This window comes from Electrona antarctica (assembly GCF_951216825.1).
Source record: "Electrona antarctica genome assembly, chromosome: 10".
Taxonomy (NCBI): Eukaryota; Metazoa; Chordata; class Actinopteri; order Myctophiformes; family Myctophidae; genus Electrona; species Electrona antarctica.
In genome coordinates this window covers 5,401,792-5,413,478 of record NC_136791.1, presented here as the reverse complement: position 1 = coordinate 5,413,478, position 11,687 = coordinate 5,401,792, and the positions used below count along the sequence as shown (strand labels likewise).

The window sequence follows — 11,687 nt, the reverse complement described above, 5'->3', positions numbered from 1 at the left end:
TACGGGGTGGTGGGAGAGGAGGCCATGAAGTATTTCGCTGTGAACAGGGAGACTGGAGTGGTCTGGCTTCGACAGAGCCTTGACCGAGAAGTAAGAGCAGCTTACACACACACACACACACACACACACACACACACACACACACACACACACACACACACACACACACCATTTTGAAAATACGATAGTTTAAGTTAAATTCTGGAATGGAAAGTATTTTTTGTGCATTCTCCAACTCTTGTCTGGTGTGTTTTGTTTTGTCTCTGTCTCTGCATAGTCCAAGTCAGAGATGCAGGTGGAGTTCTCCGTGAGTGACAGCCAAGGGGTAAGCGATCTCCTCTGTGATCACAGCTATGTCATCTTCCATCACACCGTGACATTTGGACACATTGTGGCCGCCAGACCAAATAGTATACAGTTATACACACAGACTGCTGCTTTCTTTCTTTTTTTTCTTTTTCTTTTTTTTCTTTCTTCTTTCTCTCTCTCTCCCCCTCTCCCTTTCCCTCTCCCTCTCCCTCTCTCTCTCTCTCTCTCTCTCTCTCTCTCTCTCTCTCTCTCTCCCTCTCCCTCTCCCTCTCCCTCTCCCTCTCCCTCTCCCTCTCCCTCTCCCTCTCCCTCTCCCTCTCCTCTCCCTTTCCCTCTCCCTCTCCCTCTCTCTCTCTCTCTCTCTCTCTCTCTCTCTCTCTCTCTCCCCCTCTCTCTCTCCCTTTCTCTCTCTCTCCCTCTCCCTCTCCCTTTCCCTCTCCCTCTCCCTCTCCCTTTCTCTCTCTCTCTCCCTCTCCCTCTCCCCCTCTCTCTCTCTCTTTCTCTCTCTCTCTCCCTTTCTCCCTCTCCCTCTCCCTCTCCTTTTCTCTCTCTCTCTCTCCCTCTCCCCCTCTCTCTCTCTCTTTCTCTCTCTCATCTCTCCCTCTCCCCTCCCTCTCCCTCTCTCCCTCTCCCCCTCCCCCTCCCCCCCTCCCTCTCCCTCTCCTCCTCCCTCTCCCCCTCTCCCTCCCCCTTTGTCCTTTTCCTCTTCCACATGTAGGCTACTCCTTGTGACAGCTGTCCATCTCATAGTGTTTAGCTCCTGTAAGATACTGACATTGAACTCAGTCTGCCTCCAGTGTAATGCAATGTACCATAACCAGACAGTACTCTAATAATGCCTTACTGTGGCTAAGATATTTCTTTCTCTCTAAAGTACTATAGTATTTTGTTACATCAATGTGTAATGTGACCAAGCTTTATGGAACGTGTAGGCCTATCTGATTTTTTTGTATTGAATGATTGATTGAAGTATTTATTAACAGTACATTGACCGTACATTTCAAGTACAACTCAATACAAAAACTGTCAACTGTGAGTGGACGACACCATAAAGTATAGAGCGTCGCAGTCCCGCCCCAATTCATGACAACGCCAGGCCCAGGAAATAATTCCCAGTTTTCCCATAGACATTTCAAAAAGTATTTATTTAAAGACCTTATAAGCGTCGTACAAACCCAACACAATATTTGGACCAAACTTAATAATTACAAACTAAAAAAGTTTTCTTCTTCATTCGAATTATTTGTTCGGCCCGAAAAATTGTGTTGTCATGATTTGTCACAACTCGAGTTGGCTTTGTACCAGGCTTAAAAGGTCTTTAAATAAATACTTTTTGAAATGTCTATGAGGAAAATGAACGGGACGGGACTGCGACGCTCTATTACACTTTACAAGAGGGTCCACCATGTTTTTCATTGTACTTTCTCATTCGGATTCTTTGTCCGTGTTAATCAAGAATTATGTATGCATTGTATTATGGATCAATATGCAGCCCATGGCGACTCAATCATCCAGTGTTTCTTTAGAGCTGTCACTTTCATTTGTAGTTATAGGCACAGGTTTCATTTTTCTTGTTTGTTGACGCTTTAGAAAAATCAATGAATGATTATTCTTTTTTTTTTCTTCTTCTTCGGCCCAAAATGGTGTTCTAGTGTTGCTAAATGAACATTTTTTATCGGTTTTGCAGGTGCAGGTAGCTGTAGTTATGCACCAGGACTTCACAATGCTATGTCTGTCTGTTCCCTTCCAGGTGGTCAAAGACACAGTGAACATTCAGATCGGAGATGTGAATGACAATGCGCCATCATTTCATGGACAGCCTTACACTGTGCATATTGCAGAGGTAAGTACCTCTCTGACACAGTACACGCACGCACGCACGCACGCACGCACGCACGCACGCACGCACGCACGCACCCACCCACCCACCCACGCACGCACGCACGCACGCACGCACGCACGCACGCACGCACGCACGCACGCACGCACGCACACATACACACACATACACACACATACACACACATACACACACACATACACACACATACACACACACACACACACGCGCGGTACAAGCCTCACGGGTCAATTTCTTACTGTGTAAATACAGCATGTCACTGCAGACTGCACCCAAGGCACCTGTCTTGTATTAATTAAGCAGCAACTTACTGTGCAAGACATTTGACGGCACTGCTAGAAGATATATAAATAAGCACATTGGACAAATACTGCACACTTTGTTCTTCACGTATTTGAATCATGCTTTTGATGATGCTGTGCTGTGGTGTTTTTTTCTTATCGTCTTGAGATGCTTCTCTGTTTTTAAGGGGTGCTGTTATGCCCCCTCCTATTATGCCCGCAGCTTTGTGTGTTTGTGTGTACCCCACATAGCGATGACTTGATTGGCTGAGCAATGTGTGTACCCCATAGCGATGATTTGATTGGCTGAGCACGGAATGTGATGTATGATGTATCATGATAAGAGCGCCCCTCACTTCACACAAGTGTGATTTTTTTATTTATTCTATCCATTCTAAAAAGGTAGTTGGCAACGAACTAATAGTTTTTGATAATAAGCTCAACAAGCTATTTGACGAACGGTATTTGCTAATAGTTTACTAATAACTAGTATTAGTTGGTAATAATGAACTAATATTAGTAGGAGGCGATTGTCAGATTTCATGGTCATCATCGGTCGTTTTGTGGTGGCTCAGACATTCTGTCTGTAAAACAGCTCACAGTGTCTAATTTTCAATTTTTGCCAAGAATGGAGGATTTCTCCCACCATTCATAATATAGAGGGAAGGCACTCAGCTTCTGATACGGTAAAGGAGAACGCTGCCTGCTGTGCAGAGACTCAAATCTTTCTCTTCTCTCATCTTCTGTCAGCTTCTCTCGCTAGACTCTGTCCTCTACCTCTCCTCCTCCTCAGCTTTCCATTCTTTCCATCACTCTGCCTCTTCCGTTGCCCTCTCCCCCATCTAATCCTTGATATGAAGTAATTGCCAGAGTAGAGAGGAACACTTCAAACAGGGGCTGAAATCTATCTCGCACGCACACACACAAACACACGCTCGCACACACACACTCACACACACACACAAACAAACGCATGCACACGCACACGCGCACACACAAATGAACGCACACGCACACACAAATGCACGCGCGCGTGTTGTTTTTGTGTTCATATTGAACACATACCCTTCTTCTCCTCAGTCTTCACCAAATCTTCAAAGCTAGTGGCTGGAGAGATTGGAGAGAAATCTCTCCAATCCATAAAGTCAAAGCAAATAAATGGGAGAAAAGAAATAAAAGGCTGTTTAGTCTGGAGGCTGTTTAGTCCTGCCTGCCCACCGACCGGGCGGGGGAAGGTTCTCTCAGGCCAATGGAAGCGCTTGCCTGTGTGGGATTCACATATGGACCACATAACAGAGAATTTGCAAACAATAGACTTCGGGTGAGCCTCCGGGAAAAACCATTACATTCAACCATTTTCCACTTTCCTTTCCTTAGTGCATTGTGAGTTTCCTTTCCTTAGTGCATTGTGAGTTTCCTTTCCTTAGTGCATTGTGAGTTTCCTTTCCTTAGTGCATTGTGAGTTTCCTTTCCTTAGTGCATTGTGAGTCTCCTTTCCTTAGTGCATTGTGAGTTTCCTTTCCTTAGTGCATTCTGAGTCTCCTTTCCTTAGTGCATTGTGAGTTTCCTTTCCTTAGTGCATTGTGAGTTTCCTTTCCTTAGTGCATTGTGAGTTTCCTTTCCTTAGTGCATTGTGAGTTTCCTTTCCTTAGTGCATTGTGAGTTTCCTTTCCTTAGTGCATTGTGAGTCTCCTTTCCTTAGTGCATTGTGAGTGTCCTTTCCTTAGTGCATTGTGAGTGTCCTTTCCTTAGTGCATTGTGAGTCTCCTTTCCTTAGTGCATTGTGAGTCTCCTTTCCTTAGTGCATTGTGAGTGTCCTTTCCTTAGTGCATTGTGAGTTTCCTTTCCTTAGTGCATTGTGAGTGTCCTTTCCTTAGTGCATTGTGAGTTTCCTGGTATGAATGTCACTCTGAAAGGAGTTTGTTTCTGCAACTTCAGTGTCTCACAAAGATCATGCACGCTTAAGGTGGCCTTACACTAGCCGATAATCGGGCATTTGAAATCTGACAGCACCATACACTACAGGATAATCGGAGCGGGGCCGAGCAAATATCAAACATTCTTGATGTTGCTCGGGCCGATCCCGATCGCGCGCGGGGGGTGCCCGATTGAGTCGGACACCCCCCGAGCGTCAAAAATGCCCGATTATCGGCTAGTGTAAGGCCACCTTTAGTTTGGTTTTGACAGTTCTATATCAGTAGTTCCCAAAGTGGGGTCTGGGGACCCCCAGGGGTCCTTGAGAGAGTTCCAGGGATGTCCACAGCTAAATTATAATTAGGAACAAAATGGACCCTTTATGGGTCTGTAACTCAGAGTGTGTACAAATGGAACCAAATTTAGTTGTACACTATCAGAGTTAAATTAACTGTGATTTTACAATATACATTGGGGTGCCAGAAATAGAAATGCCATTAAATGGGGGACCATAGCCTAATTCATGTCAAACCTGGGGTCCTTAATAAAATGCTCTGAACCCAGCAAGTGGCGGTGTGCGGGTGTCCCTCCTTTCCAAACCTGGGGTCCTTGAAATGAAAATGGCTGAGAATCACTGCTAGAGCCTCTTATGGGGTCCTTGGCCATACCAATGGGCGCGAAGAGGGGCACGAAGAGGGGCACGAAGAGGGGCACAACCACGGGCAGGACTTGACAAAGGGTGAATTGTGCTTGAAATGCTGATTCATTGCACTCGGTAAGCATGCGCTATAATGTGCAAACAATATGCCTCGGGTTACGACGTGAATGACATTTGCAAGGGGCATGCTTTGGATATAATAAATCAACCTTATTTTTATCTTACTTGATAAATGAGGCCCAGTAAATGTTTATGCATAATGTTGTTGTTGATAATAATGCAGCAGATATAGTCCAAGCCCAAGGTGTCTATTGAGAACTGCTCGTGGAAACCATAAGCCTTCTAAGCAGAAGTTTTTTATTTTAGTTTTAGTCATAGTCTCTTTTATAGTTTTAATTTAGTTTTAGTCACCTGGAATGTTTTTGTGTTAGTCTAGTTTAGGTCGACTAAATATACGATTTTAGTCGAATAAATCTATACAGTTGATTTAGTCGACTAAAAAGTATTTTGATGCCGTCCTAATGACTGATTTTACACTTGCTGACTGATTGATTGATTTTACACACCGCTGTCGCGCCGCGACACGGTGTGAGTATAGATCGGCTATTCTCAGCATGCAACCAAGTTGAAAATGACACTAGTCCACTCCCTTCCTAACATTTTAGTCTAGTTTTTTTTTGTTGACAAAATTGTCAATATATTTAGTTTTAGTCATCATAGCTTAGTTTTCATTTAGTTTCCATTTAGTTTTCGTCAGGGGAAAAAAAAGGTAGTCGACGAACATTTTTCGTCATATTAGTTGACGAAATCAACACTGCCAAAAGCCTTGGGAGAGTTCTGGGGAAAGCTTAGGCAGAGAACCCTTTGGAGAGTCAGTTCCTTCCTTGTTGCCTCCTCTCCAACACCCCCCCCCCCCCCCCCCCCCCCCCCCTTCCTTCCTTGTGGCATCCTGCCCCCCCCCCCCCACACACACACACACACACACACACACACACACACACACACACACACACACACACACTTCCTCTATCTCGTCCTATTTTATCTCCATATAACTTTCTACCGCTGCTCTTCCATGTGCCTCGTTGCCTCGGTGACCTCCAGTGACCTCCCAGTGCAGAGCAAACACACTGTGACATAATTTCCATCAAGCTGTCACTCACTTGGACGTGTCTCAGTAACTGGCCAATCAGGGATCACAGGGTAGCGTCAGCATTATGAGGCACTACTGCTGGAGAAAAGAGTAAAGGGTGAACTGACAGGAAGAGAGAGAGAGACAAAGTGACAGCTGAGAGGACGAGACAGATAGCGAGAGACTTGGAGAGAGAGAGAGAGAGAGAGAGAGATTGACAAAGTGACAGCTGAGAGGACGAGACAGATAGCAAGAGACTTGGAGAGAGAGAAAGGGGTGAGATAAGCAATAAATGCAATATTGACAGAAAGGAATGGTCTAGCAATCTTCGTTCCTACTCTCACCTATGGTCGTGAAGGTGTGGGTCATGACCGAAAATATGAGGTTTGCGGCCAAAATGAGTTTTCTTTGAACAGGTGGCTGGCATCGCCCTTAGAGATAGGGGGAGAGACCAGGAGTAGAGTTGCTACTCACCCCATTCGACTGGTATCATGTATTGAATCGGCAAAATCATCCGTTATCAGCACGTTTGAATGGTGCCAAAATGTCCATACTGGCATCCTCACTGTTCAGTATGTCATTATCTGCGATTGTAGCATTGTCATTATCACTGATGTCCTGACGGAGGCGTGCCGTGTCTGGTGGCCATGAGCTACGTGAGGCACCGCCGAGCGAGTCGCCGTGCCGAGCGTTGCGAAGGCCACCAGACCCGACTCAGCGCCGTCCGAGTTACGTCTTGATAGGCAGAGAATAGTATATATTAGTAGCTCCTAGTTCCATGCACCGACAATGGTTGGAAATGACACGTCCACCAGGGGGAAACCTTGACCAGGCTATGTGGTGAGGATGCCAGTATGGACATTTTGGCACCATTCAAACGTGCTGATAACGGATGATTTCGCCGTTCCAATGCAGAGATAACGGTCGAATCCGCTGTGCTACTTCTGCGCCTGGAAATGAGCCGGCTTAGGTGGTTCAGGCATCCCAATGTAAGGAGGAGACCCCGGGGCAGACCAAGGATGGAGATCGAGGGATAACATAGACTCATTGACCTTGGAACGCCTCGGCATCCCAGGAAGTTACTAATGTTGCTCTGGAGAGGGAAGTCTGGAGTTAAGTTCTCTGGTGGAGCTGTTGCCCCCCGCGACCCGACTACGAATAAGCGGTTGAAGATGGATGGATGAAATGGTTGAGAAGGGTTAACAACTTAAACCTATAGTTGACCGAGGTCCACCAGGGCATTATACTAGGTCCACTCCTTTTTTTTCCTCAAATCTCTTCGACGAAAATAATAGCCAAGCTACAAGTTCACAGCACGGTAATTGTACGCCCCCAAAACAGGGACGCTAGGGGTTCATGTGGTTAAATAAGTATGGGTGAATACTGTGTGTGTGTGTGTGTGTGTGTGTGTGTGTGTGTGTGTGTGTGTGTGTGTGTGTGTGTTTGTGGTCATCCAGAAGCCCCAATAGAAAGCTAATGAAGCCATATTGTGAGCGGGTGAGGTTATTATATGCGCACCGGGGAGCGGGCAGAACGGGTGTGTAATGGTGGGTTTTAATTTGTGGCGGCCATAAAGCGGGTGAAGAGGAGCAGGTGGGCTGCTAGCATTCCCAGCGCCAGCGCTAACGAGCGGAGCAGATTTACAGCATGCAGCAAACAGGCAGACAGTGGCACACGCAGGCTGGATACACATGAAGAGCCACAGCTATCACCTAAAATAATGTTTCATTAACCGATTTTGGGCGGGAACCCTTTTTGGTGTTAGCATTATGTTATGCTTTAGCTATTGAAAAATAGCAGATCTACAAGCTCATAGCGCGCCACCGAGTGGCGCGCTACGAGCTTGTAGGTCTGCTATTTTTGAAGAATCGTGAAAAGTGACATGAAAGTGTTTGAGAACGACTGACATAGAAAAACATAGCTTTTTCAAGAAAACAGGATTTAGAAGACATTTGCAGAATCGTTCCCAGGTCAAAATGGGTTAAAAGCAACAGATGGGCCACAGCCCAAATTGATCATTTCAAAAGCAGTGAGAATCTACAGTACAACACATTGACATCATGTTTCCATATTTCTATGCGTATCGTCGCTGTTGGAAGGAAACTACTTGAAGTTTTTGATTATTATTAATTATTATTAAAAAATATAAAAAATGTAAACGAGTTTTTTGTGGCTTTCGCCTTCATTTTATATTTTTTTAATGGAGGGACAGACAGTAGGCTGACAGGAAGTGGGAAGAGAGATGGGGGGGGGGGGGGGGGGGTGACATGCAGTAAAGGCCGTCGGGATCGGGAGTCGAACCCGTGGCACACTGTCAGACTGGATTACCAGCCAAGGTGCCTGGACCGCTGAGCCATGGCCCAGGCCTGATTTATTATTATTAAAAAAATAATAATATTGACCTTTATTTAATCAGGGAAGACCATTGAGAGTATGCTCTCTTTTGCAAGGACGCCTTGAGTAAAAAATAACATTATATACATTTTTCAGGAAATTAAGAAAATATTATATTTTGAAAACAAAGCAATACTGCCTCATCAAAGCTGGTGTTTATATATTCTCATTACATCCAGAAACGTAAGTTACATTTATTGAGTTGTATAAATGTTTTGATCCGATCTAGTCGAAAGGCTACTCACATTAGCTTCGGATGGCTATCTGTTGTTAGCCATAACATGGCATCTGCGGCATCTTGATTTGGGCGTGCACGCACGCACGCTTTCAGTCACTTTTCTCACTCTCTCCAATTCCCTGTCCCAGGTGGCATTTCTGGTCAAAACGACGCTTATTGCATGGAGCATAGCGGCACTGTAATGGCGCCGGCCGGTACTTCTCACCAGCTAGTGAGAGATCAACACACACACACACACAAACACACACACACACACACACACACACACACACACACACACACACACACACACACACACACACACACACACACCATTCAGTCAACATCCGGTTCCGGTCGTGGTGTTTTGGATCTTCAAAATAAGGGTTGAACGGGGGGAAATCCTGGCATATACGTAGTAATCATTCTTTAATTAATCCTGGTGACCAAACGGTTAATACTTTCCATTGGTTCATTGTTTTAACCAACACCGAGACATAAAGGGTGTTCAATAGCACTGATTTATGCAAAAATTTAAAAAAATAAATAAAATAAAAAGTTAGGTGACATGTTGAGGGTTTGTGAGTATACTGTAGCCTACACATTATATATATACTGTATCCTTAGCTAACCACATTGCGCCCCCACAATGACTTTTGTTCTGTTCCCACAACGTGTTGTATACATCCAGTATGTTAACGAAGTTAAACAGACAGCCAAACTACTGTTCTGTTCCCACAACGTGTTGTATACATCCAGTATGTTAACGAAGTTAAACAGATACAGCCAAACTCGTTTTGTTCTGTTCCCACAACGTGTTGTATACATCCAGTATGTTAACGAAGTTAAACAGACAGCCAAACTACTGTTCTGTTCCCACAACGTGTTGTTTACATCCAGTATGTTAACGAAGTTAAACAGACAGCCAAACTACTGTTCTGTTCCCACAACGTGTTGTATACATCCAGTATGTTAACGAAGTTAAACAGATACAGCCACAACGTGTTGTATACATCCAGTATGTTAAACAAGTTAAACAGACAGCCAAACTACTGTTCTGTTCCCACAACGTGTTGTATACATCCAGTATGTTAACCAAGTTAAACAGACAGCCTTCTGTTCCCACAACGTGTTGTATACATCCAGTATGTTAACGAAGTTAAACAGACAGCCAAACTCGTTGTTCTGTTCCCACAACGTGTTGTATACATCCAGTATGTTAACCAAGTTAAACAGATACAGCCAAACTACTGTTCTGTACCCACAACGTGTTGTATACATCCAGTATGTTAACCAAGTTAAACAGACAGCCAAACTACTGTTCTGTTCCCACAACGTGTTGTATACATCCAGTATGTTAACGAAGTTAAACAGATACAGCCAAACTACTGTTCTGTACCCACAACGTGTTGTATACATCCAGTATGTTAACCAAGTTAAACAGACAGCCAAACTACTGTTCTGTTCCCACAACGTGTTGTATACATCCAGTATGTTAACGGAGTTAAACAGACAGCCAAACTACTGTTCTGTTCCCACAACGTGTTGTTTACATCCAGTATGTTAAGTTAAACAGACAGCCAAACTACTGTTCTGTTCCCACAACGTGTTGTTTACATCCAGTATATTAAGTTAAACAGACAGCCAAACTACTGTTCTGTTCCCACAACGTGTTGTTTACATCCAGTGTGTTAACGAAGTTAAACAGACAGCCAAACCCGTTGTTCTGTTCCCACAACGTGTTGTTTACATCCAGTGTGTTAACGGAGTTAAACAGACAGCCAAACTACTGTTCTGTTCCCACAACGTGTTGTATACATCCAGTATGTTAACGAAGTTAAACAGACAGCCTTCTGTTCCCACAACGTGTTGTATACATCCAGTATGTTAACGAAGTTAAACAGACAGCCAAACTACTGTTCTGTTCCCACAACGTGTTGTATACATCCAGTATGTTAACGTAGTTAAACAGATACAGCCAAACTACTGTTCTGTTCCCACAACGTGTTGTATACATCCAGTATGTTAACCAAGTTAAACAGATACAGCCAAACTACTGTTCTGTTCCCACAACGTGTTGTATACATCCAGTATGTTAACCAAGTTAAACAGATACAGCCAAACTACTGTTCTGTTCCCACAACGTGTTGTTTACATCCAGTATGTTAACGAAGTTAAACAGACAGCCAAACTACTGTTCTGTTCCCACAACGTGTTGTTTACATCCAGTATGTTAACGGAGTTAAACAGACAGCCAAACTACTGTTCTGTTCCCACAACGTGTTGTTTACATCCAGTATGTTAACGGAGTTAAACAGACAGCCAACACAACGTGTTGTATACATCCAGTATGTTAACGGAGTTAAACAGACAGCCAAACTACTGTTCTGTTCCCACAACGTGTTGTTTACATCCAGTATGTTAAGTTAAACAGACAGCCAAACTACTGTTCTGTTCCCACAACGTGTTGTTTACATCCAGTGTGTTAACGGAGTTAAACAGACAGCCAAACTACTGTTCTGTTCCCACAACGTGTTGTATACATCCAGTATGTTAACGAAGTTAAACAGACAGCCTTCTGTTCCCACAACGTGTTGTATACATCCAGTATGTTAACGAAGTTAAACAGACAGCCTTCTGTTCCCACAACGTGTTGTATACATCCAGTATGTTAACGAAGTTAAACAGACAGCCAAACTACTGTTCTGTTCCCACAACGTGTTGTATACATCCAGTATGTTAACCAAGTTAAACAGATACAGCCAAACTACTGTTCTGTTCCCACAACGTGTTGTTTACATCCAGTATGTTAACCAAGTTAAACAGATACAGCCAAACTACTGTTCTGTTCCCACAACGTGTTGTATACATCCAGTATGTTAACCAAGTTAAACAGATACAGCCAAACTACTGTTCTGTTC

At 44.1% G+C, this 11,687-nt stretch overlaps 1 protein-coding gene across 1 annotated transcript in view; it reads left to right on the top strand.

Moving 5' to 3' along the window:
• Positions 1-6: 6 nt before the first annotated feature.
• Positions 7-11,687, top strand: part of cdh23 (cadherin-related 23) — a gene marked incomplete at its 3' end in the record, with an annotated part of 389,228 nt that continues 377,547 nt past the window's right edge. The window contains exons 1-3 of the mRNA XM_079512237.1: positions 7-90; positions 278-325; positions 2,060-2,152. Coding sequence (XP_079368363.1) covers positions 25-90; positions 278-325; positions 2,060-2,152 — 207 coding nt within the window. The 5' untranslated portion in view covers positions 7-24. The remainder of the gene's footprint in view (positions 91-277; positions 326-2,059; positions 2,153-11,687) is intronic.